This window comes from Sinocyclocheilus rhinocerous, unplaced genomic scaffold (assembly GCF_001515625.1).
Source record: "Sinocyclocheilus rhinocerous isolate Xijiao unplaced genomic scaffold, SAMN03320098_v1.1 scaffold137, whole genome shotgun sequence".
NCBI lineage: Eukaryota > Metazoa > Chordata > Actinopteri > Cypriniformes > Cyprinidae > Sinocyclocheilus > Sinocyclocheilus rhinocerous.
Genome location: NW_015633537.1, coordinates 5,900 through 33,270, shown reverse-complemented (window position 1 = coordinate 33,270; position 27,371 = coordinate 5,900). Strand labels below are relative to the sequence as shown.

General features: G+C 39.9%; 1 protein-coding gene and 1 long non-coding RNA gene across 7 annotated transcripts in view; one reads left to right on the top strand and one right to left on the bottom strand.

Moving 5' to 3' along the window:
- The window catches only part of LOC107744279 (ubiquitin carboxyl-terminal hydrolase 5), a 9,717-nt gene extending 2,241 nt beyond the window's left edge, over positions 1 to 7,476 (top strand). For 2 of the 5 annotated variants that reach the window (XM_016557825.1, XM_016557823.1), the window contains 18 exons: positions 404 to 467; positions 603 to 730; positions 874 to 1,019; positions 1,144 to 1,328; positions 1,471 to 1,565; positions 1,658 to 1,851; positions 2,657 to 2,728; positions 3,418 to 3,508; positions 3,705 to 3,830; positions 3,921 to 4,074; positions 4,158 to 4,332; positions 4,415 to 4,503; positions 4,643 to 4,828; positions 5,915 to 6,058; positions 6,150 to 6,292; positions 6,735 to 6,885; positions 6,990 to 7,074; positions 7,204 to 7,476. In XM_016557825.1, the coding sequence (XP_016413311.1) occupies positions 404 to 467; positions 603 to 730; positions 874 to 1,019; positions 1,144 to 1,328; positions 1,471 to 1,565; positions 1,658 to 1,851; positions 2,657 to 2,728; positions 3,418 to 3,508; positions 3,705 to 3,830; positions 3,921 to 4,074; positions 4,158 to 4,332; positions 4,415 to 4,503; positions 4,643 to 4,828; positions 5,915 to 6,058; positions 6,150 to 6,292; positions 6,735 to 6,885; positions 6,990 to 7,074; positions 7,204 to 7,297 (2,322 nt within the window). In that variant the 3' untranslated portion in view covers positions 7,298 to 7,476. Of the gene's footprint in view, positions 1 to 400; positions 468 to 602; positions 731 to 873; positions 1,020 to 1,143; positions 1,329 to 1,470; positions 1,566 to 1,657; positions 1,852 to 2,656; positions 2,729 to 3,417; positions 3,509 to 3,704; positions 3,831 to 3,920; positions 4,075 to 4,157; positions 4,333 to 4,414; positions 4,504 to 4,642; positions 4,829 to 5,914; positions 6,059 to 6,149; positions 6,293 to 6,734; positions 6,886 to 6,989; positions 7,075 to 7,203 lie in introns of all 5 variants that reach the window. The other 3 variants (XM_016557824.1, XM_016557822.1, XM_016557826.1) reach the window with 2 other exon arrangements.
- Positions 7,477 to 13,120: 5,644 nt separating this feature from the next.
- On the bottom strand, positions 13,121 to 26,255 carry LOC107744309 (uncharacterized). Of its 2 annotated transcripts, XR_001640468.1 has the most exons (4): positions 26,090 to 26,132; positions 25,885 to 25,947; positions 13,768 to 13,854; positions 13,121 to 13,198 (listed from the first exon to the last, which is right to left on the bottom strand). It is a non-coding gene; the product is annotated as an uncharacterized LOC107744309 (long non-coding RNA). The 2 variants fall into 2 exon arrangements; XR_001640467.1 differs by lacking the exon at positions 25,885 to 25,947 and having other exon boundaries at positions 26,090 to 26,255.
- Positions 26,256 to 27,371: the final 1,116 nt, after the last annotated feature.

Below are 27,371 nucleotides of genomic sequence, written 5' to 3'. Positions count from 1 at the left end.
TTGTTTACGTCCAGCTGATACTCTCCAAAATGGCACCTGACATGGAGGAGACAAATTGTTGAATAAAGTCATTATTTTTTTTCTTTTGCGCACAAAAATATTCTCGTAGCTTTGTAAAATTGCGGATGAACCACTGATGTCACATGGATTATTTTACAGATCTCCTTGCTACGTTTCTGGACTTGGAAACATTTCAGTTGCGTTGCTGTCTATGGGAGGGTCAGACAGCTCTCAGATTCCATCAAAAATATCTTAATTCGTGTGCCGAAGATGAAGGAAGGTTTTACGGGTTTGAAACGACATGAGGGTGAGTAATTAATGACAATTTTCATTTTTGGGTGAACTATCCCTTTAAGTGCTGATTTATGGCAAATATAGACTAACCCTGTCTGTGTATCGGAAGGAGGATGATAACAATTCTGGATCAGGTGACCCTCCAAAAAAGAAGCCCACAAGACTAGCCATTGGTAAGCCCCTGCATTCTTTAGCCCTCAATCTTTGCTACATATTTTAGAACATGTTAATTTTCCCAGTTGTGTGTTGTTAGTAAGTTTATTTTGTGAAACGTAAAAAGCTGAAAAGGTTGTATGTGTTTCTTGCAGGGATTGAGGGTGGATTTGATGTTGAGCAGGAGCAGTATGACGAAGAGGTCAAGGTGGTTCTGTTCCCAGACCGACAGGAAGTGACATCAGATGATCTAGCCTCCATGCCAGATGTTGTTCGGGAAAGGGTGAGTCATTTTATTATGAAATCTTTTCACATGATTTTTCACTATGTAATAATAAATAAATATATAGTCATAATTAAGTGGATGCTAAACTTTATAACAGAGCAGACTTTGATTGACTGTGTTGGTGTCGTTCACCCTTGCAGGTGTCTCTGTCGATGGCGGGGCTGCAGGCAGCAGACTCAGTGTCGCACACTTTGCAGGTGCAGCAGTGGGACGGAGAAGTGCGACAGGAGTCAAAACACGCAGCTGAACTTAAACAACTCGACAATGGGGTCAAAATCCCTCCTTGGTATATACATGTGTGAATGTTATAGACACATTTGATATGTACAGCTAAGCTCTGAAAACATGATCCTAGGAGGAAGTTAGAGTAAGTGATTGTTTATATTTACATACTTCCATCTTTCTTTCAGTGGTTGGAAGTGTGAGGTCTGTGACCTACAGGAAAACCTGTGGATGAATCTGACAGATGGAAAGGTTTTTTGTGGGCGGAGATATTTTGATGGCTCAGGGGGGAATAACCACGCCCTCCTGCACTACCAGCAGACTGGATACCCACTGGCTGTCAAACTCGGCACAATAACACCTGACGGAGCAGGTGAGATTGTCTCACAAAATCTGCTGGAATCTACTTAAATCATGCTGACGTTGTATGCTTTAAGCCAGTACCGTTATGTCTGCTTTACGGTTAACTAGGGCTATATTTATGATGACGTTGTGTGATGTATGTGTCTTTGCAGATGTCTATTCATATGACGAAGATGATATGGTACTAGATTTTAAGCTTCCAGAACACCTTTCTCACTTTGGCATTGATATGATGACTATGGAAAAGGTACTGTCATCCCAAAAATCTCTACTAGATGGGCTTTCATTCTTAAAGTGTTTAAGAAGCTGTTTTTTAGTGTGTCCCTCTCTTTTTGTTAGACGGAAAGAACCATGACTGAGCTGGAGATCGCAGTGAACCAGCGTGTGGGAGAGTGGGAGGTGATTCAGGAGTCAGGTACCACTCTGAGACCCCTATGGGGCCCGGGGCTCACTGGAATGAAGAACCTGGGAAACAGCTGCTACCTCAACTCTGTCATGCAAGTGCTCTTCACCATCCCAGACTTCCAGACCAAGTCAGTGCTTCTCAGAATGTTTGTCAACCTGTGTGTGGTTCTAGAGTTTTTGTTATGTTGGTGCAGTAATATTTCAGCCAGAGATATGAGCATATAAAACATATCCATAATCACTACTGTTCAAAGATTTGGGATCAGTAAGATATTTAAAAAAAAAAGAAATGAACACCTTTATTCATCATTAAATTGGTCAAAAGAGGCATTAAAGACAATGTTACAGAAGATTTGTTTCAAATAAATGCTGTTATTTTGAACTTTTTATTCAATCAAGAGATTGAAAAAATGCTATTATTATTAATTATATTATTATTAAAAACACTGAATATTATTTAAAATAAAACAAATAAATATTCAGCAGCACAACAATTTGCAACATTGATAATAAGAAATGTTTCTTGAGCACCAAATCAGTATATTAGAATAATTTCTGAAGGATCATGTGACACTGAGTAATGGCTGCTGAAAACTCAAATCAAGTTAAATTTTTAAATATTTACATTTTAGTAAATTAAATTATTTAAATTATTATTTAAATTTTAAATTATTAAAAATATATTAAAGTAGAAATCAGTTACTTTAAATTGTTATATTTCATAATACTACTTTGTTCAGATAAATGCAGCCTTGGTGAGAATAAGAGACTTCTTTCAAAAACATTTAAAAAAATCTTACTGACTCCACAAGTGGTGTAAGTGTGTATTAGACATGTTTATATATATATATTTATATGTTTATATGGAACTATTGCTGCAGAAATAAAATCTCTAAATGTATCTTGTTTCCTCTCACACTCATTGATACTCAGATACGTTTCCATCATCGACAAGATCTTTAATGAGGCGCCCAGTGACCCTACCCAGGATTTTAAGACTCAAGTGTGAGTACCTGTCCCACAAACTCTCAAATGCACACATACTTTAAAATATCAGTGTGTTTAGTTTAAAAGGGATCGTTCACCCCAAAAATGTTGCACTCTTCAGTAGCTTTCAAATCTCATTCGCACTTCCACATATTTAAACTTGGCAAGCCATATTTGGTTAAACAATGCAGGGCATTTTTTAATCACTAATGTCAAATACGTCTTAATGCCCAATGTTTGAAAATATACAAATAATGGTCTGTTCCTCACACAAAGCCCTTGCATGACTTAAGAAGACCAGGAGTATAGAGCAGTACAAGTTTTATGAACCACTTTTATATTGCTTTTTTGTCATATTTGGAGATTGACAGCGTCTTTTCAGTTTCAGTGTTCATGAACAGTTTCATGTTCCACAGTAGAAAGAGTTTCATACAGGTTTTGAACAACATGAGTGACAAAATGGAGACAGAATTTTAATTTCAGGCTGAACTCTTTAGTCCCGTTAATGATGATACTGAAGGGGCTTCAGTAATATCATATATCCAGCAGAGGTCGCCATACATCAATTCTCCCTGCTACCTGAAAGAAAGAGGGAAAAAACATGAGTATCTGCTTCGGTTGTTTCAAAGAGCTTAAACACCATAACGATTTTATTAAGTAATCGAAATTTGTATCTTTCTTCCTTCATTTCCACTCTTTAATATCAGAGCAAAGCTGGGCTATGGCCTTCTGTCAGGAGAGTACTCTAAGCCGGCCCCTGACCCCGGGGATGACCCCAATTCCTCCACTGAACCCAGGGTATGTACACAAACATCGGGTTTCATTCATGAAAGATTATTTGTTTATATTATATATTTATATTATATGAGATATTGTTTATATCTTTCATTAATCATTTTGGTATGGAATCTGACAGTTTTTGCAGGAAAATACAGAAATTGATTCTGCTCATGTTCAGGAAAAGCCATTTCTAAATCTGATTTTCTTTGTACAGGGTGACCAGGTTGGCATAGCACCTCGCATGTTCAAAGCTCTGGTTGGACGAGGCCACCCGGAGTTCTCTACCAATCGGCAGCAGGATGCGCAGGAGTTTCTTCTTCACTTTATAAATATGGTGGAGGTAATGATGATGACATTCTCTTGCAGTCTCTGTTTTACACCATTTACTTTTGCATTCACTCATTTTGCCTTTTTTTTTAATGTTGTCCAGAGGAACTGTCGGTCTGGCATGAATCCCTCAGAAGCTTTCCGCTTCCTAGTGGAGGAGAAGATTGTATGCCAGCAGTCACAAAAGGCCAAATATACCCAACGAGTAGACTACATAGTCCAGCTGCCTGTTCCCATGGACCAGGCAACTAATATGGGTTAGACACCCATACTATGCTTCTGTGCATCAATTCCGATTTATCCTTCCTCTCATTTATCATCTTCTCTTTCTGTTTATCAGAGGAGCTACAAGAAGCAGAACGTCGCCGGGAGGAGGTGGAGTCATCTGGAGCCCCTCCCTTTGCTGCACCACGTGCTCAAATTCCATTTGCTGCCTGTTTGGCTGCTCTTAGCGAACCGGAAACACTCACAGATTTCTGGAGCTCTGCAGTGCAAGCCAAAACCACTGCCACAAAGTAATAATATTCGTTTAATTCTCAATTAGTCTTTGATTTTCTTCCGTGTGTAATAGTATCTTTATATCTCTATGTCTCTTAGGACCACTCGCTTTGCTTCATTTCCTGACCATCTTGTCATCCAAATTAAGAAATTCACCTTCGGCTTGGATTGGGTTCCTAAAAAATTAGGTTAATTATATATTTTTTGGCTGTTTGATAATGTAACTTTTTCATTTTGCACAATTAATTATATAATTTTAAATTGTTCTGTTAATTGGTTGACAGCCCTAGTTTGAATACTAATATACTCTTGTAATAATTTTAATAGATGTGAGCATTAATGTTCCTGACAAACTGGATCTGAGCGCGCTCCTTGCCATGGGACAGCAGCCAGGGGAGGAGCTTCTGCCAGAGGTGGCTCCACCTCCTCTCATGACCCCTGATGTGGAGGTTAAAGGTATCCTGGGTTTCCACGGCAACGAGGAGGACGACTCTCTCTACTCCCCACTGCTGTGTCAGTCTGTCTTTTCTTTTCTTTCTGACCTCATCTGTCTGCCACTTGAGCCTGTCTTTCATTCTTTCTTTTTCCTTTGCTTTCTTCTTTGTTTAGTGTCTTTTAATTTAATTTTATTATATTCATTTGTTTTAGTTTAATGTAAACGTGTTTTTATTTGCTCCTATATAAATGATACTCATGCTGCCTTAGTTAGTCTTAATATTTAGTTTTCAATTAAATGTAATTTATTTTGGATTTAAAGGAATAGTTCACCTTAAAATGAAAATTTGCTGAAAATGTACTCTCCCCTCTTCATCTGATCAGATTTGGAGATATTTACTTAGCATTACATCACTTGCCCACCCTGCAGTATATGGGTGCCGTCAGAATGAGTTCAATCTACTGATAAAAACATCACGGTAATCCACACGACTCCAGTCCATCAATTAACATCTTATGAAGTGAATAGCGGCGTGTTTATAAGAAACAAATCCATCATTAAGGCATTTTAATTTTAAACCATTGCTTCTGGCCAAAATAGCTGTCCATAATAATGCTTCATCCAGTGAAAAAGTCCATCTCCTGTTGTCCTCTCACAACAAAATCTACCAACATATTGGCTAGAACTGTTTTCACTTTTAAATGGTGATTGTTCTGTGCATATTTCTTTCCTGATTCAGATGAGATTACTTTTTCCACTGAAAAGATAAAAAAAACATCTTGATGGATTTGTTTCTTAAAATTTTGCTGCTTTTCATTACACAAGATGTTAATTGATGGACTGGAGTCATGTTTTGGATTATACTAATGTTTTTATCAGCTGTATGAGCTCTCATTTTGGTGGCACCCATTCGCTGAAGAGGATCCATTGGTGAGCAAGTGATCTATGCTAAATTTCTCCAAATCTATTTCGATGAAGAAATAAACTCATGTTCCTCTTGGGTTATCTGAGGGGGAAAACATTTTTAACAAATTTTTGGGTTAACTATTCCTTTAAGCATTGGTTTAATTTTTAATTAATACAATTTTCATTAGCATTCAGTCAATGTAATTATTGAAACATGTCTGTAGAGCACTCTCTCTCTATCTGTGCATGTCTCTCAGCTCCGGTATTGGATGACTCTACAGTGTCTCAGCTGTGTGAGATGGGTTTTCCTCTGGAGGCCTGCCGGAAGGCCGTGTACTACACAGGCAATACTGGCATTGATGCTGCAATGAACTGGGTGATGGGACACATGGAAGACCCTGGTAAATACATTCATCAATGAGTGTCAGCTGTGAAGAGGATTAAAAGTAGGATGCAGATTTCCAGTAATATTCTCTATGTGAACTTCTGCAGATTTCTCCGCACCTTTAGTGTTGGCTGGATCTAGTTCTGCTCCTGGCACCACACCTACAGAGAGTCTACCTGAGGAACACCTAGCAACCATTGTTTCTATGGGATTCAGTCGAGACCAGGCCACTCGCGCTCTCAGAGCCACGGTGAGACACGTCACTCTGTCTCTCTTAACCAGAGTGATACAAAAATATTTATTGATGCATAGACCTGATACCCACAGTATATTGTACCCATTTCGCATGCAACCCGATTGGTACAATGGTTTTACCTCAGTATAATTTTTTTAATTTTTTTATATTTATTTAAAAATTATGACACCCAGGAAGTGGCATGACTGAGATTTTCTAGTTAATATTTATTGCTTTAAACGCATTTAAGTGACACAAATCATGGTCCTAAATTTTGGTAACAGGTAGCAAAATCTGTAAACTTCATAATATAAATAGAAATTTAAACCTGCTAAGGTTCAGCATGCTACAAATCAGTATGTTACAAATGCTTTGTGCTTCCTTTCACATGCCATTTTGTTAATTAATGATTTCTTTAAGAGATTCCAATCCTATTTGTCAATTTCTGTGTTTGTAGAATAATGTTCTAGAGCGAGCTGTGGACTGGATCTTCTCTCATCTGGATGATCTGGAGTCCATGGATGTGTCTGAGGGTGGACGCTCAGAAGGAGGAAGTGAAGCCAGTCGGGAACCTCCTCCAGGACCGCGTGTCCGTGATGGAACAGGAAGTGTGTGTTTCTGTGGTATTTATTAAATGGTGATTTTTGTAAATGTTATAAATATTTTGTTCTCTTCTAACGATTCACATCTTTCCTATTCTTTTGTCCTGAAGAGTATGAGCTTTTTGCGTTCATCAGTCACATGGGAACGAGCACAATGTGTGGTCATTATGTCTGCCACATCAAGAAGGACCAACAGTGAGTGAAGTTCTCTATCCATCAGTGGGCACCTCTCTCTCTCCATCATTATTCATATGGAGCTCTTGTACAGCAGTATCACTTTTTCTCAGTATTAATGTATTCATTGTCACTCTTTGCTTCTTTCAGGTGGGTAATCTTTAACGATCAGAAAGTTTGTGCCTCTGAGAAACCACCTAAGGACCTGGGCTACCTGTACTTTTACAGAAGAGTAGTGGAATAGAATAAACTAGAATAGCATTTTTTTCCCTCTCTCTCACACACACGCACACTTCTGTATCTGATCTACTGGAACAGAAGGCCCAGACTCCTGCTTCTGAACTGATGCACCATTTAATAAGTCAAAGCACTTCTCCATCAAATATATTCACTACCACGAGAAACCAGTTGTAATGATGGAAGAAAAAAATAAGATGTAGGATGTGCGGATTAGTGTGTTCTTACTCGAAACGGCCATGTTGTACAACGCCTTACCACACACACACACACTAGTCTCCTTCGTGCCTCCCCCTGATTGGATAGTGGCTATTGTGACATCATCGCTTTTAGAGCTAAGCTCCACCTTCCTGCCCTTTATGTGTTCCAGAATGTTTCTATAAATGTTTAATGGCAAGTAAATATCATTAAATCACAAAAAAAAAAACCCAGCTAAATATTATATATTGGAATTTTAAATTTAAAAAATGAATTCAAAAGGTATTGTGCGGTTTCAAATTTTTCCTTGTTTTGTTCTCCTTTTTGGGGGGGAGGAAAGAATTCCTTTTGTTCTTTTTGCTTTAAAATAAAATAATAATAATAATTAAAAAAAAGTGTCTCTTTGTTTCTTATGACTGTGTATTGCTTATGAGTGTGTATAAAGGAATTTCCTGCCAAATGCAGTGTCAGCAGTAATAAACATTTTATGTATATTACTGAAAAAACCCAATGTGAATGCATGTTTACTGGCAATACTGAGGGTGGAAAGAGTATTGATAAATGTAAAAGCATGAAAGTCTGCTAAGTGTATAAACAATACGAATGACATTTGGTAATTTATCTGGTTAACAATGGAAAGTTCAAGCCTCATTTATGTTACACTGCTGATAAGTACATTAGTGTAGTGTCCAAAGGCCTGTGTTTTATGTGAATAAACGTCTGTACTGAAAAGCCAATATTTTTATTAATGTTTCAATGCTATGTAGACTTAGTTTATGAGTAAAAATGCTGACATCGATTATTTGTTTTTATTAATTCATTTGTATATTACGTTATTGTGACCCTATTTGTAAACTTCATTGTCAAATCTTAACTTTTCTTTCAAGGATTTCCCACTGAGAAGTACATGTGAGAGGCGTTTTCTGCCTTACGTTGGTTGTTTCTCTCCAAGCAACATTTTTTGCTTGCTTCCGCTCTCATACTTCAGTTCATTTCAGATTTTCGTGTCGGCTGTTTTATCGCACACGCTGGTTTTTACCAGTTGGACTAAAGGCGCAGAAGTTCCCTCAAACTTTCTCAACACATAAAACAGCATCCAAACGTGAGTATGAAAAGAAGATTGCTCAGAAAAAGAAAAAAAAACCAAACTTGCTTAAGCGAATGGTATCTTAAATAAAAACGGAAAGCCAAACATAAAAGAGAAGCGCCAGCATTATTGGTTTTTGCTGCATGAGCACTAAGTATTTAACAGTATGTAACCGTGTTTAACAACCAAGATGATGTTTTATCTTTTCATTAACTTTAATGCCTTTTAAATATTAAATATATAATCATAGAAATATCTATGTACTGACTTGCTTTTTTTTTTTTTTCAAATTTAAAATGGCTAATTTTAAGAATTGAAAGTAAACGACAAATATATTTTTTTAAAGATTATAATATAATCACATGATTTTGCAGGTTTTATGAAAATGTGTAAGCTTAACCGGCAATGACAATAATCTGTAACATTAATGCATGTTGAAATAGAAATGTTCATTTGCACCACAAATGCTAAAGGAATCTTGCCTATATATAAGTACAATAAAGCTTTGATTAAAAAAATTACAGTAAACATTTTCATTATTTCTCCTATGTTTGCTTTTTAAGTGTGTAGTTTACAATCTGGAGACATCACATGTTTTGCTGGTAATTGCTTGTTTACCTTAAAGGTAAAATAAGACTTCTTAGGCATTTATTTCAGATTATTAGAATTTAATCTTAATTATTAGGGCCCAAGCAACTAGGGGCACAGGGCTTTATTGTTCCCCTAAGGATTATTATTATTATTATTATTATTATTATTATTCAATCATTCGGGGCTTTTTGGGGCCCTTAATATGCTCAAAAACTCGGCACACACGTTGGAATCTGTGGCCATTAGGGCTGGGCAGAGGGGCTCTACAGGGTCCCCTGGAATCCGGTGGTCCATATCTCATGCATACTTGCACATATACATGAAACTCAGTACACATGTAGATCTCATCCAGCCAAACAACTTGCACTGCATGTCATTAGCTCCCCTCAACAAGAAATCAGCTATTCAGGGTTTTGTGAAAAACGCATTCTCTGGAATTGGATATACTTCTCCTAGGGTTTTCATCCGAGACATTGGGGATGCTAAACTGCAAAGGGAGTTTTGATATTTCGAACGGTGTGACTGTGGTGAGGCAACAAATTTTAAATGGCGAGAAATGAGAAACGTGACTAATAAGTCACTAAAAAGAAGTGTCTAATAACTTTGCCATACAGTGTCTGATTTTGATTAAACTTCAGCAGTTTGTTCATTGTATGAGGCTGATCACATAGATGTGACTGTTAGGCGTCAAAGTTATAGCACCACCAACTGGCAGCAGGAAGTGTGTCACTTTCCAAATGCTTTGAAATCAGCCTCTTATTTTTACTCAATTTGCTTCAAACTTCATCAGATTAATGTCAGAACACGACAGATGTAAAATTGCGAAGGGATTCTTGATATCTTAAATACTGTTGCCATGACAACGTGTCAAACTTGAATATTAATTTCAGGCATTTTTAAGGCACTTAACATGCTTAGAATTTCATGAAACTCGACACACACATCAGTATTAATGAGAGTTAGACACTGACAAAATCTCAGAAATGGGCATGGAGGAGGTACTCTATAGTTTTTTCTACAATCACCAAACTTAGTACATATATTGTTCTCATCAAGCCGCACAACTTTCTAATTTACAGCCATTAGCTACAACCTACAGGAAGTCGACTATTTTGATTTGAATGTGGATTTTTGGAAAAATCAGGCTGTGAATTAATGCATACTCCTCCTAGGAGAATCATGCAATCCACACCAAACTTTGTCAACATGATGCCAAGATACTGAAGATGCAAAATTGCAAACGAATTTTGGATATCTTGAACAGTGTTGCCATTGAGATTTATTAAAGTAACAGTAAAAAAAGATAACAGTAATTTTCTTTAATTTTCTTTAATTTCTTTCAGTAATCATTTCTTTAAAGTGCATTATCCAAACACTTCACAGATTTTTACATATGGAGAACAAGTCATTCTTAGGAAACTTACTTTTAGTTTAATACATTTATAACTCTCAGGGGCCAACAAAAAAAAAGAAAAACGATCAGACATTTCAGCTGACAGATGAAGGCTGTAATCATAGGATAGAGTCATAGGATAAGAAATCTTTTAAGCCTGATTTTACTGCTCATAGGGCGTATGTATAAAGCCTCTCAGAATAAAATTGTCAAAATTCTAAGAATGATGTCATTTTACTCTTATTTCTACACTTAAGAATAAGTGTGATTCATAAAGGTTCCTAAGTGTTAGGACTAGGTCTCAGCTCCTAAATTATTTAAGAGAGCTGGAGAGGTCTCCTAACCTAGTTAGGAGTAACAAGATGGCAGCAAAGAGGAGGAGACACACACTTGTCAATGAAGATATGACGTATTGGAGTTATATGATGATATGGAGTTGATAAAATGATACAAACTGAATCGTCAAGATAATCAATTATTTTTGTAACTGACCAAGTAAGAAATTTAATAACTTCTTCCACTCTACAAATCAGTGCTCTAACTGCAGAAATGAAAGTAGTAATTACATTTTTTTGGGGCTGAAAAATTGGAAAAATGCAGCAATTCACCGGTGGTGAGGGTCTTAAATATTGAGGCACTAACCCCAACGAACACAACAGTGGCCAAAAGTGATGTGTGGAGTTTTTTTTTTTAATGACCCCACATGATCTTCTTTATGCACCAAGAGCTTGTAACACTCCAAAGAGAAAGGAAAACTTGAAATCGCATCATATGATCCCTTTAAACCATAAAAATACGGGGGAAAAAACACTGACCAGTGTTGCCAACTGCTTTCAAATGAAAGTAGCTAAAACAGTTGCTAAATGTTGCTAGATTACCTCATAATAGCGAGATCACTGATCTATATAAATATAAATATAGATCAGTGGGAGAGTCTTGGAATCTAGACAAGGTTTGTCCAAGAAATTGATTTTGTTGCTAGCTTTTTGAAAAAAGTATCAAAAGGGGCGAGGAAGTCACTAAATCTAGTGACAAAATCAAGTGTCGAGACGACTTTGAGGGTTGTGGCCAAACCTTCAGGTAAAACAAAACTACACCTCACAACTTTACAAAATCTGTCTTGTAGGGATGCACACTTTATATCATAAATATATCAATTTGCCTATCCTATTGTCAAATGTTAATACAGTCAATCAGTCAATACTGAATATATATATCAATATTGGACATTTAATTGTGCATGCTCATTTCCCCTATTTTTATATTTAAATTATGTTACACCACATCATGAAGGACCAACAGTGAGTGAAGTTCTCTCTCCATCTCTCTCTATCATTATTCATATGCAGCTCTTGTACAGCACTTTTTTTAAAATTTAGATCTGGGCCTGTATATATAAAACTTCTCAGAAATGTTTAAAAAAAATAGTCTTAAGCTTTGATTTATAAGAGTCAAAAAATTCTTAGTAAAAAGTAGAACTTGTCTAAAAGTAGGAGACTTTTATAAAGAAGCAAAAAGCAACTTTCAGCAAAGTCTAAGACTGATTCTTAAGTGCTGACTGAAATGGTCCTTAAGTATTGTGAACTAAGGACTACAATGATGAGGACCCTCAACCTTTGAATCAGCCAATAGTGAGCCTTACAATTACAATTACTTTATAATTATTTTAATATTTAAATTTATTTAAAAAAATAATTTTGCATTATGTGCAAAAATATTACAAATAAGTGCATGCATTTATTTTACAAAATGTTGCATAGTCTTAATTATGAGTTTCAACACAATTAAATGGACAAATGTGATGTTATGTAATTAATTAAGCTGAATCACAACATTCTAAATTGCACTCACAAGTTGTATATAAAAGGAAAGAGAAGAAAGTTGCAAACCATTAAAAATGGATTCAAAAAGAAAACCAAACTGGTCCAAAGAAGAAAATCTACTTCTGGTACAGTCAGTCCTTAAATGGAAGGAGGCGATAAGAGGAAAATTCAGTCCAACTTTAACAAGGACAAAATCCTTCCAAAAATGTATCGGACAAGACGTTCAGCAGAGGATTGTGAGAAAAGGTGGTACAATGTTTTGGCAACAGCACGCAAGGAAATTGCAGCATACAAAGAAAGCATGTGAGCCACTGGTACATTTTATTTTAGGCTTACTAAACCCTTTTTTATATTAAATGACTGTTTCCATGTGGTCAGCAGCTGAGTTCTTGTCAAATAGGTAGAGGCCCTCCAAGTAATCCTCTGTCTAAGATCGCTGAGATAATAGAGGAGATAGTGGGAAAGGCCAGTCCTTCCATTTGTGGTTTTGCAGATGCCCCAGACCCTGCACTGCTCAAATTGAAGGAGTTAAAGAGATGGTAAGAAGAAAATGATACGTGTAATAATGTGTTAGCCTTTTCTATAACTTGACTTAAATTACTTTAATTTATGGACATGGGAAAAAAAATACACATCGGATTCAATAAACATGTTTGCACTCTTTAATATTTTCTGCATGTTAATATAGTGTGGATGATGCTGGAGCCGGTCCATCTGACGCATCTTCTCCTGTATCATCTCAGGACATCTCCCCGTGTCCTCCAGATGAGACTTCTCCCTCACTAGACACAGGGTTTGCGCAGAGTGCAAGAGTCTCTTAAAAGAAGAAAGCTCAATTTACAAATAAAGGTGCTGGAAATGAAAACTGAATATTACGCACTAAAACTGAAAAGATTAAAGAATAGTCAATGATTTTTCACAGGCACGTGCACACATAGACATCAAAGGGGGCTTGAGCACCTGCCCTTTTTCTTCCTCGAGAGAAAGTGCCCTTTTTTCCTGCTGATTTAAAAAAATTAAAAAAAATGAATAGCCTATATGTATTACGTGTGCGTGTTTCTGTTTGTGTGTGTGTGTGTGCATGGTACAGTAAGTGTAATTATAACAGCATTGTGAACTGATTATTTTGTAGACATCTGTTGAAAAATGAAACAATTGGGTGAGTGTGAGGGAATTAAAATAAATTGGTAAGTCAGAGTGGTGTTTATATATTTAACCTTTTGTTTAGAAAAAATTACAATAAATGTGAAGTGCCCTTTTTTCCACTTGAGCACCTTCCCCCTTAAAATGTCTGTGCACGTTCCTGATTGTACATATTTTTGCAAATAAAATGGTGTGATGACAAATTTGTGTGTTGTTACTTATTGTCTACAAGTTTTGCTTACCCAAAATGTAAGTTAGCAAAGCAGTCCCTGCTGTAAGTGGTGAGAAGCCAGCGTTTTAAAGGGTATCCTGAGTCGCTCAGCAGGTGACTAAGAAAAAAAAAACAATGCTAAAAACAAAACAAGTGGGGAAGTCGTGGCCTAATGGTTAGAAAGTCGGACTCGTAACCCAAAGGTTGCGGGTTCGAGTCTCATACCGGCAGGGATTGTAGGTGGGGGGAGTGAATGTACAGCGCTCTCTCCCACCTTCAATACCACGACTGAGGTGCCCTTGAGCAAGGCACCGAACCCCCAACTGCTCCCCGGGCGCCACAGCATAAATGGCTGCCCACTGCTCCGGGTGCGTGTTCACGGTGTGTGTGTGTTCACTGCTGTATGTGTGCACTTTGGATGGGATAAATGCAGAGCACTATGGGTCACCATCACTTTAACTACTTTCATCCAGGGCGAACATAATTTTGTTCAAATAACCCTGTGAGGCCACTCTGGGAAACAACCTGAGCATCATGTGTTGACCCTATCCATTTTGGCACAAGATCCAGGATCTTGTAACTGGCATCAAACACAACTTGAACATTGATGCTGTGGAATCCTTTTCTATTTATGTATGTCTCCTCATTTACTGTTGGAGCAATAATGCGAACATGAGTGCTATCAATGGCTCCAACAACTCCAGGGAAGGCCGCAATCCACATAAAAGCCACTTGCTATTGCTGTATAGTTTCAAGGTCAGTTGGGAAGTCAATAAACTGCCTTACTATATTTGGTGTGGTTAGAGCTGCAATAGTACTATTTAAGGCCCTGTGGAGGCCCAGTCATCACTGGTGCATTGCTGCATTTTTCCAGTCGCCAAAAAATGCATTCAGTTATGACGAGTCATTATGACTTTCATTTCTGCTGTTAAAGCATTGTTTCTTAGTGTGGCAGAAGGTATTGAATTTCTGACTTGGTCAGTAACAAAAAGAATACCTTGACGATCAAGCCTGTATCGTTTTATCAAATCCCTGTCATCATATAATTCAAACACATTCTTTTGTTTTAGGAAAGGGCATGATCTCCTCCTCACTGTTGCCATCTTGTTACTCCTAACTAAGTCAAGAGACCTCTCCAGCACTCTAACAATTTAGGAGCTGAGACCTAGTCTTAGCATTTGGTAACCTTTATAAAGGGGACTCGGAGGACTCGGAGAATCATTGCTCATGGCCTTGTGGGCCTTCCCTTCCCTCACCTCCCTTTCCTACCCTCTGGGCTTTCCCCAGTCCTTTTTGCTGATGAGAGCCTTCGTCCCCGCCCCCACCGTCACAGATGTCATTTGGCCTTGAGGAATGCCATCTTGTTACTCCTAACTAAGTCAAGAGACCTCTCCAGCACTCTAACAATTTAGGAGCTGAGACCTAGTCTTAGCATTTGGTAACCTTTATAAAGGGGACTCGGAGGACTCGGAGAATCATTGCTCATGAGCAGGTGAAGTCGTGGTCTGCACCCCAGTCGGTGCGCATCCACTCTTCCACTCAGACCATATTTTACCACGTGGACGTTGCAGGGGCCCACAGTTATGTGCACATGCCCCCTGACGAGGAAACTGAGGCTGCACATCTGTGCCCTTCCTCTGCCATGTTTGGCACAGACCTTTGCCTGTCTTCTAAGACTTGAAGTCTGACTGCCTACCTCGCTGACAAGGCTTACACTTCCGCTGGTCGAGCAGCATCTGGGCTGCACATGATGGTGGTGCTGCAGTTTTTTCAAACCAAGCTCCTGCATTCTCTGGACAGCGGCGACATGGACGCGGACACTGTGAAAGATCTACGCACGGTGACAGACTTTGCCCCGGCAAGGCTTAACGTGCTAGTGGGGAAACGGCTCGTGGAGGATAACACTGCGAGGCCATAACAGGCACAGACAGTTGCTCTGTGCTGCTCTGAGGCAGGGCGAGTAATGCCATATCGATAGGATGAGGAAGGAACAGCTCTTTTTGTTCCGTCACCGACATTGCCTCAAAATGCCCCTGTTTTGAGACAAGAGGTTCACCGGGGACTGGTTTGCATCCGTAGATCTGAAATATGCATACTTCCATATTCAGATAGCACCGCACCACAGATGCTTTATGAGGTTTGCTTTCGAGGGCACAGCATACCATTACTCAGTTCTCGAAGGGCATGGATGCAGCGCTTTCCCCTCTCAGAGCAAGCACATTCTAAACTGTCAGGACAATTGGCCTATTCATGAGATGTGCTGATCAGTCATACAGACAAGCTGCTTCACCATCTGGAGTCCCTAGGGCTGCGTGTGAATATGCAGAAGGGCATGTTCACCCCAAGCCAGTCTATTACATATCTGGGTGTGTTTCGACTCGGTAGAGATGCGAGCACCGCTCTCTCAAGAGTGCATAGCAATCCATTTAATCAGCTCTGCGCCGCTTTCGACGTCTGTTCCCTTGAGGGATTTTCAGAGGCTTCTGGGATTTATGGCGTCAGCCTCATCAGTTTGCCACCTGGGTCTTCTGCACATGCGGGCACTGCAGTTGTGGCTGAAAACTTGAGTCCCGTGGAGAGCATGGACCTCGGGTTGTATGTGCATTGTGGTCACACACAGCTGCATCAGTTTCTATACCTAAGGGAGATGCTGGTGGCTCCCCTTTGGCGAATTCTCCTCAGGAGGGACCTGCTGTCTCCAGCGAACGGCATGATATGGCACCCCAGCCCAGAGCTGTGGAGCCTTCATGTGTGGTTGCTTCAGGGGTCTTATAGGGGCTAAGCGCCCTGCCTTCCCATGTGCTTGACACACTCACTGAGTCTCATGCACCTTCTACTAGGCATCTGTATGCTCTTAAATGGGGAGTGTTTGTGAAATGTTGTTGTGATAGAGATACCGACCCGACAAGCAGTCCCGTGTTGGACGTTTTACATTTCACGAGTTCACACTTACATATGATCAGACGGAGTAATGGTTATGCATATTTAACGTGCTGTCTGAGGGGACAGCAAAAATAGACTGCTGCAAACGCGCCACTCCTGGAACGTAATGACGGAGTGCAACCGCATGCAGTGTGAATGCTCTAATCGGTTAACATGGGTGCGTAAAAAAAAGCAACGCATACGCACTGCAGAAGGAGTATGTGTGAAACAGGCTTGAAACAGGCGTCAGTCTGCACAGCAAGTTTCAATGCTGTTGGAGTTACAGGAGTAACATATACTCGGGGATATTGGTTTATTTCGAGTCGTAGGGACTGTAAGGCATGTCTGAAAGTGAGAAACTTTAGAAAATTGTGGATCAGTGCTGACTTGAGATGCAAACGGTTTTGAACAATTCAGTCCGATTTGGTGAACCGGTTCGGTTCGTGTTTGGCCGTGTGCTTTCATGTTATGTTTTGTCTTGTGCTGTGTCGCATGCAGCTTGTTTTTTTCATGGGCTGTGTGCTTTCATGTTGTCATGTTTTGTGTGAACACACTTATGAGTGTTCGCTGCGTGTTCGTGTGTTGTTTTGAACAAGGACATGGCTTGTGATTGTTTTGCTGGCCATGTGCTTGTGTTTTTGTTTTGTGTGAGCACATGTTTTTTCTTGTTTGTTTCCCTGTGCCATGTGCTCTCATGTCTATTGTCTAACCCCGCCCACCTTGTTACTTGATTATTGGTTCATTTGCCCCACCTGTCCTCTCTTGTTACCTGCCTTGTTTGCTCCCTATTTATTCTCCTTGTGTTTGCAGTCCTGTGCCAGTTTGTTGTTGTATGTTCCCTGGTTGTGTCCTGGTCCTGTCTTGCCTTGTCCTGCCCAGCCTGTCAAGTTGCCAGTCTGTTTCCCCTACGGTGTAGTTTTTATTTGTTTTGTTTTATTATTAATAAAAAGCCCTATTCTTCCTGCAAATTGAGTCCTCGCCTCATCCCTACACCCCAAACCCTGACAGACTGTGCCTGCAACTAAGTTCTACACATGTATGAATATCTATATCTGCAATAGATTTTAGCAGATGAAAAACCTGTAAATACCTGTAATACCAATGCTCATTAAGAATGAGCAGGTCAGCGACATGATCTGAGTAGGTCTTGAGCAGTCACAGATGCTGCAATATTATTAAACCTGTTTGATATCATCACCATATGATCCTGTAGTGTGTGCAATGCACTGACAAGGTGAAAGTAATCCAGCCAATCACAGTGCAGCTGGTATAAACGGAAAAATCTCGTAATGAGTTGGGTGAATTTGTCATCTGAATTTATGTGGGAAATTTTTTTTTTTTTTCACTATTGGTAGGGACTGCATCTTGACCAAATGTATTGCAGTTCCTCCATCTTGGCTGAGCTTTCAGTGTTGTCAAAATAAGGGTGAAGCTGATTGGTTAGTTCTTGTCACATGACCTGCGGTGCACTTGCGGCATTCTGAAAAGTTTAAATGTTTTCATCTCGCTACGCCATAGACATGCCTGAAAAAAAAAAAACAAGCACGTTGCAGCGCGTGTCTACACTTGAAATAACATGCGTGCAAAAGACACGGCATGTGAACGGCCCCTTATTCTTCCATATTTGTCCTTTTGTTGACAGACTCAAGTGTGTGGAATACATCAGAAACTGAATGTGTATCTGTATACTGTATCAAGTGTAGGCAGCATCCGTGATTATAATGGGCTTTATTTGCTTTTGACATGACACTCGAATCTAGTGTAGGCAAGTGTCAGCAATTACGTTGCATTCACATGGGCCGTCAGCATCGACACGTGATGGAGGGCGTGTTTGAAGCTTGGAGCTGACCAAGCGGCAACCTTCCGGTCTCTCTCGTGAAACCAACACGGATGTAACTAAAACTGCAATTCATCAACTGGCCACTTGAGGCTGGCTCCAAAAAGGAGTCAGTTCCATAGACTCCCCATGTTAAAATGCCCAACTTTACAGCAGAAAATTTTTTTACAGCCTGGTACAAAAAGTGGTTTTGGTCTATATAGCTAATTTTGCCCTTCATGACAACTGTGAGGGGGGTGAATTTTTTTATAACTCATCCCTTTAAATTATATTAAGCCTTAAAGTTCTGTATACTTAAAGGGTTAGTTCACCCAAAAATGAAAATTAGCTTGTGTTTTACTCACCCTCGAAGCATCCTAGGTGTATATGACTTTCTTCTTTCAGACGAATCCAGTAGGAGTTATATTAAAAATTGTCCTTGCTATTCCAAGCTCTATTATTGCTGTCAGCGGGTGTTGCAGTTGAACAGTCCACAAGTCGTCAAATAAAGCGCGTGCATCCATAATAAAACGTGCCGCAGACGGTTCCGGGGGATGAATAAAGGCCCCCTGTATACTCTAGACAAACATTTGTGTGTCTTTTTTTATTGCTGAAGTGTGTTGAAATTTCTTCTTCTGCATTCTACTGTATGGACGTAATTTTACTTTCTCTTCAGCCTGAGGTGTATTCATTTCGCTTTTGGTGTGAAAAGGCTTTTATATTTGCCATCCGGGGGGTGAATAAAGGCCTCCTGTAGCGAATCCATGTGTTTTTGTAAGAAAAATATCCATATTTCAAACGTAATAAACACTTTTCTCTCACTTCCGGTATCAGTCATACGCGGAAGCCGTTCCGGCGGATGATGTAGCACGTATGCTCAGTGCGTGCGCCTCTGAGATATGCTAGTCTCGCGAGTTAATATATATTTCACCTATATCCCCATGCATCTGTTATTTCCTTTGGCAAAATTATATATATATCATTTTAAGAAGGCCTTGACATCGAAACGTACTCGACCTAAAACTAAAAACATAGATTCTGTTATCTTAAGATTATATTATATATCATAGCATCATATCATATTATTATATCAGATATCATAGCACTTGTGTATATCATTTTTTTATTTTAAAAACAAACAAGCAAGCCCTGTCCAGATTTAAAAAGTAACGCGAAAGTAACGTAACGCATTACTTTCCATAAAAAGTAACTAAGTACCTTAATTAGTTACTTTTTTATGGAGTAACGCAATATTGTAATGCATTACTTTTAAAAAGTAACTTTCCCCAACACTGTAATATATATATATATATATTAATATTAATTTCAGTAATTTTAAGAAGGCCTTGACATCAAAACGTAAGTGACACTCGACCTAAATCTAAAAACAGAGATTCTGTTATCTTAAGATTATATTATTATTAGTAGTATTAGTTGTATATTATGTATATGTTATTGTATATTATTCTTTCATCTGCATTTTCGCTCTGCTCTTGTTTCCTTCTAATAAACCAGGAACTGCATACTAAATGATGTTTTATTAACAAGGTTCGGGAGGAGCACATCACATAATCAATCAGTCTGGCCAAGGTGGAGCTCGTCAGCTAATCACCTTAACAAGCACAATAGGTATATATATATATATATACAGCCAACTTGCCTCAGTTCCACGACAGTTTTCCAGCATTCGGTTTTGCTCCTTTAGCCATTATATCACAGACTCAACTTTTTCCGTACAACGACGAGACCTGTACTGGGGATCTTTCGTATCCTCCGTCGCAATCTGCCGGCCCAAGGCTCACTCCTTTTTCGCCAGTCACCGCCGCCGAGCACCAGGCTTCATCGCGGCCTCCGCTCTGCTCGACCACACGCTCTCCACAACGCCGAGGCTTTACCTTGCCTCCACCGGCGAGACTTCCAACTTCTTCCCCGACATCCTCGTATCATTCGGCCATGCCAATATATCATCCGATCGGAAAGTGGATAATATTTAAGCCTGAAGCAAACGCTGATTTATTCCGACGAACCATTCTCGCGGAGGGTAAACAAAGCGGATCTGTACGATCTATTCTTCACCCTGCAAATTAGCCAAGGTGGCCAATAGATCGAGCAAAGCCCAGAACTTACCTCGCTCGACACCACCATCGTCCTGCACAAGACCCGGCTCTCCTCGAGCTTTGGGTCGCAGCGGCAGGCCTCAAACAAGCCTCGGCCACACCCCAGTTCTCACCGCAGCAAAACCTCATTCGCTTCCCGCTTCAGCTCAACTTTTCACCGCAGCTCTTCCGGCCGCAGCCCCGCATGTAGCCAGGCCTCCAGCTCTCGTGGAAGTCGCTAGCGCGAGGCTGCCTCCGCTAACGACGCAGGCCGTGTTGCAAATTAAATTTTTAGGTAAAGTCGCTAAAGGTAGGTCGTTTGTTGTTAAAAGCTGTTAAACGACGTGATGACATTATGGATGTTGATGTCATTTTTGTAACCATGACACAAAACTGCGTAGAACACAATGAAATGACTCAAATTTTCTGTATTAATTTTCACTAGCATTTTACTTGTATTTTCAATTACACATTGTACTCGGATAGACAGATAAGATGGAAAAAATATTGATTTGAGAAAAAAAGTTCAACAGTGTACCTAAATTAATCAATTATAGGTGCATCATAAAGAAACTTATTATTATTATTGAACAAGTGCAACTAGCAACCTAATTCGCATGCATTGTGCATACTGCTAGGCACTTCTCTCCAAGTCTCTACCAGCTGATGTGCTCCTTGGCTGGCTAGCTGTTTCAATACTTACTACTTTTTGTGTGGTTAAGAGGAAAAGCATGTCTTTTCGTCATTTTATCACTTTTTAAATGTTGTCAAAGTCGTCATATTTCTCCTGCCACTTCTAACCTCTTTCTTTTCAGTGGTCTCCAGCTCCCATAGCACACGCTAGCGTGAGGCTGCCTCTGCAAGCTGTGCAGGCTGCATAGGCTCTTCAGGATGTCACAAACCCCACTCCCTCCCAGTGGCCTACAGCAGCTGAAACAAGCACAAAGCTGATTACGCTTGCAACTCAAGCCCACACATCTCAGGCTTTTCCATCTGTTTCTACTGACCCTTTTTTTCTTTTCAGTGGCCTCCAGCTCCCATAACAGGCCGATTTAAACGTCAGGCTGCCTCTGCTGACAATTGCAGCCCATGCTCCTCTTCCTCATAGCTCCCTATTTCATTCAAAATGACGTTGTCTTCCAGATCAAGTTCTGGCTCCCCTCGAGCTTCAAGATGCAGCAGGCCATCAGCAAGCCTGGGCCGCGCCCCAGACTCGGCTGCTCCCCACACTGCATTGCCTCACTCCTCTTCTCAACCAATCACTGTGGCGCCTTCAGCTACACTGCCGCACGCAACGTCAACCGCTGGCGTGGCTACCCAAACTCCTATCCTTCCCACTCCCTTCCTTCTACCTCCGGCTACCTTAGCGTGAGGCTGCCTCCGCTAGCCATTCACGCTCAGCCACCTTACTCTTACCCTTCCGCTACTCCCTTTCCCTATCAATGTCCAGCAGCCCCTGCTGCAGACATCCAAGCAGGGCATCATCAGCCAGCAACGCAAGCTTACTGGCCTCCTGCCTCATTTCCTTCTACGTGCTTCACTAAGCACCAGAGGCTAATCCGTGCGTGAGGCTGCCTCCGCAAAAGGTTACAGCCCCTCCTTATCTTTCTTCTAACCCTTCTCTCCAATCTAAACCTCAGTACACTTCCTTCACAGCAGTCCCACTACCTACCCCACCGAATGCTGCAGCTCAGGAACCGCCTCCTGTGCCTAATACCATCAAGTCTTAGATTCTCGCAGAAATTCAGAGCGCTGGCTCCGGAGGCAGACCCATCGCCAACCCCAGTCCCTCACTATTTGCAACTCGTATTCCCATAACACATCCCTTAAAACCTTTCCTCAACGCGTAACTCGGTTCGATCCTCCAAGCAGTTTCACCCAGAACCATCCAATCTTATCTAACTGCTTGGAGATGCTTTAAAGCTTTCCACCTCTCGTACAACCTGCCATTTCCTGATTCCTCCCTCCTCTCGATCACATCTTTCGTTTCCTACCTTAAAACCATAAGAACCTCCAAGCCCGGTCCATCAAAGGTTATCTAAGTGGCATCTAATTTATTTATTTTTTCACAAATTAATCTACGGCGCCCCCTCTCCTGAAATAAGCAACTCTCAACCATCTATTTTGATCAAAGGGATTCAGCGCTCTCATCCTCCAAGCCCGGACGCTACACAACTGACAACTTTAGACATTCTTTCTAAATATATCCACAATCTCCGCACAGGGTACCACTCACATCATACTGCTCGTACACTCGACGCAATGTTCATACTGGGTTTTTTTTTTGGTTTCCTGAGATGCTTGGAATTCACAACAACTTATATTTGACCCCAAGCTCCATCCAATTTTCTCAGACCTTTCCGTGCTGGACAGCAAAACTAACTCCTATTTCATCAAAGTAAATCAGATTAGGAAAAAGAGGTCACCAAGTTGACATTGTCAACCTCCCGTCACCAATCCAACTGTATCAGGCCCTTTTTTTCTTACCTACAATTCAGAAGCTCACAGTCTACATCCCCCTCTTGACCCAATTTTTGTCGATGACCGTAACCACCCAGTCACATGTTTTTGGTTTCAAAAACATCTAAAGCTCACCCTCGTCCAATCAGGCATACCCGTAGAAAGATTTTCCAGCCACTCCTTCCAAATCGGGGCAGCAACTACAGCAGCTCAAAAAGGCCTCTCACAGCAGCAGATCCAAGCTCTCGGTCGATGGTCATCGGACACCTTCAAGAGCTATATCAGGACCAATAATTTTCACACAAAGAAAGCCCATCTAACTCGGAGTTCAATGAAATTTGATACTGCCGCTGCAGTGCCATGCTTATTTGATACTGCCGCCGCAGTGCTCCCATTCATTTGATACTGCCGCCGCAGTGCCCTGCTCATTTCATACTGCCGCTGCAGTGCCCTGCTCATTTCATACTGCCGCTGCAGTGCCCTGCTTAATTTGAGACTGCCGCTGCAGTGCCCTGCTCAATTTGAGACTGCCGCTGCAGTGCCCTGCTTAATTTGATACTGCCGCTGCAGTGCCCTGCTTAATTTGATCTTGCCCTCCATCTGTTGTTTCGAGTTTCAAGGCTTATTCAGTATCGTGCTCCTCATTCGGCGACAGGTAGGGCTTGCCATCCGACGCGAAGAGCCGCAGCTCCTGTTCATGCACCGCACGACCCTTCCCAGTTGCCCTGCCGCCTCCTCGCACACCCTACTTTTCTTCACGGCACGCATATTTTTGGGGGCTACTTACAATTTTCTCTCCGGCTGCGGTCTCATGCCATTAGCTTCTTTTGGGGAGTTCTCTGGGTTCGGGCTTTAACCCGAGCTCGGAGCCCTCCCTCTGGACAGCACGCCAAATATGCTACTAATTGCTCAATCACATTATATGTTAGTGCGAACTCGTGAAATATTGTTGGCTCGGTGTCAAATTGCTTGTTTTGTACCTAGATTCTTCAGTGCTGATGGCCTGCTCTCAAAGATGCTATAAACCGTAGGACTAGCAAGTAAAATCTCAAGCATACACTACTGTTTCATAAGTTTGGGGTTGGTATGATTTTTTTGTTTTTGAAAGTCTCTTATGCCCACCACAGCTTAATGTATGAAATGAAAACAATTTAAAATAACTGTTTTATATTTGAATATATTTAGAGAAGTAATTTATTCCGGTGATGGTAAAGCTGAATTTTCAGCATCATTACGCCAGTCTTCAGTGTCACATCATCCTACAGAAAGCATTCTAATATGCTGATTTGCTGCTCAAGAAACATTTCTGATTATTATCAATGTTGAAAACAGCTTTGCTGCTTAATTTTTCAGGATTCTTTGATGAACAAAAAGTGATGAACAAAAATGTTTGCTCTGACTTTTGATAATTGATAATAAGACACTGATAATAATCAGAAATGTTTCGTGAGCAGCAAATCAGCATATCAGAATTATTTCTGAAGGATCATGGAACACTGAAGGCAAACCGTAGGACTAGCAAGTAAAATCTCAAGCATACACTACTGTTTCATAAGTTTGGGGTTGGTATGATTTTTTGTTTTTGAAAGTCTCTTATGCCCACCACAGCTTAATGTATGAAATGAAAACAATTTAAAATAACTGTTTTATATTTGAATATATTTAGAGAAGTAATTTATTCCGGTGATGGTAAAGCTGAATTTTCAGCATCATTACGCCAGTCTTCAGTGTCACATCATCCTACAGAAAGCATTCTAATATGCTGATTTGCTGCTCAAGAAACATTTCTGATTATTATCAATGTTGAAAACAGCTTTGCTGCTTAATTTTTCAGGATTCTTTGATGAATAAAAAGTGATGAACAAAAATGTTTGCTCTGACTTTTGATAATTGATAATAAGACACTGATAATCAGAAATGTTTCGTGAGCAGCAAATCAGCATATCAGAATTATTTCTGAAGGATCATGGAACACTGAAGACTGGAGTAATGAAAATTTAGCTTTGATCACAGAAATAAATTACATTTCACAATATATTCACATAGAAAACGGTTGTGTTAAATTGTAATAACATTTCACAATATTACGGTTTTTACTTAATTTTGACTAAATAAATGCAGCCTTGGTGAGCAAAAGATGTAAAAAAAATCTTACTGACCCCAAACTTTTGAACGGTAGTGTAAATTGCAGTTATGATGTTCCACCCACTTAAATGATATGGTGGCATGTGTAGTCCATTCTAAAGAGACTGCCTGTTCTCCAAATAATACATTTACTAAGGGATCACATGAAACACTTGATCAATAAATTGATTTTTGAGAGCATTAGTGGCAGTGTGCCGATTTCGGTTTATTGATAGGGGAAGTGTTTCATGTGATTGAGCACCTGCCTAAAGTTTTTGGGTGTGCGCATATTACACCACCTTGTGATTAAATCCGATAAATATAGCAAAATAAGCACAAATGGGGCAGCAGCAGCTATGGTGCTTGGCCTGTAATGAGGTCACAAAATTCTGGACTATTGATAATACCAAGGATTTATCACAGTCCACTAAAGGAAAGAGCTTTTTGGTATTTTACTTTGAAATAGCCTTCTTGATAATGTTTGGGGCTCAGACACACTCTTTTTAGCTTAAAATTAGATTAAAATACATATTTTTAGCCAAGTATTCACACAACACATCTGATAGCATGCACTCCAGTTATATGTGATGACATAAATAATACTTTGTCTGAAATAATATGAAAAGCTGCTATGCTAAACTTTCTCTTTTTGATTTCTTGTTTCTATCTCAGGATGCCCATCCCAAAGTTACTAGAGATTAGGCCAGCTCCAGATTGGATCCAGCCTCACTTGTTTAGACTTCAGATGACGCCAACACTCACAAAGACTTCAGATGACGGCAACTGTAAATGGCTGTTCAAAATGAAAAAATGCTGTTTTGCATCAGTTTTACTGACAAATAAACTGGGTATCTCGGAGAAAGAATAAACATTGTTCTTTTACATGTTACCAACATCGTAACAATACAAAATGGATTGAAAAGAGTTTAACTTACCTTTTAATAACGTTGAACGCACGCGCACAATTCACAATAACCGACAAACTAGAACACAATCCACAGGAACTGATATAGGGCAGATAAGGAGGGCAGACAGGTGAGCACAATGAGGTGATTAACTAATAATGAGAACAGGAATAACCAAATATGGACACAGAGGTAGAAACCACAATCAACAGTCCACAGTGTGACAGTTATTGAGAGTGGTGTATTGTTTTATTATAAACCAGCGGAGGCTGCCGCGGGTGGTCCGTAACGATGAGCAAAACGCCGGTGAACCTCGCCCACGCAGAGCAGCCGGTATTTACAGCTGCATCGTCCCAACATCGGCCGGGCAGCATTTGCGATCAGAGGCCGACGTCGCGGCGACATCTTCCCGATTAGCAAACGCTCCCTGAGGGACATCGTGCCGATGGAATTTTGTATGTGTGCTGTCTGGGAATATTTTCAGGTGAAAGCATGATTTAAACAGGTACTACTCTTATTCACACGCAATCGCTCTCTCAATAATGCATTCAAACAAATGTAATCTTACAGTGCTACTTCATCTGTAGGTCTATCTGATTTCAATAGAAATCTGTAAGAAATGCAGCGATCCCAGTAGAATGCAGAAGAAGAAATTTCAACACACTTCAGCAATAAAAAAAGACACACAAATGTTTGTCTAGAGTCATTTTTGCTTATTATTATGGTTGAACTGGATCATCGAAGGTCAGAAGCAAAGACATCAGATATTCTCTTGTAAATTTAAAAAGTAATGCGTTACTTTACTAGTTACTTGAAAAAAGTAATCTGATTACGTAACTTGCGTTACTTTTTAATATATTACCCCCAACACTGGATATTTCAAACATACTGAAATACTTTAGCCGCGGAGCGGTGTTTCTGATATCAGTAAGCGAGGAGTGGAGCGTATGGAAGCAAAATAATGCCATATGTCTTTGAAACAAAAAAAGCATGTTGAATTGCACTAACTGCAAAAACAATGCATTGCATTAACAGTGCTTGCATTTTAATGCCTTGTATTTCCAGGGCTTGCATTTTTAGGTCTTGAAATTTAACATAGTTGTTTATTTAAGTTGTGAATATTTCAATTAAAAATATTTCTCAAACATTTTCATAATTAAAAATTCAGTAATTCATATTCACCTTCCAGAATTCACTTCCAAAATATTCAATCTGTTTAAAAATACGATTCGACAGGCAAAACAGGCAAATTTCGGTCCATTTTATTTCACTTTCCAAATTCGCATCCACAAATTCAGTGGTTAAAATTCGA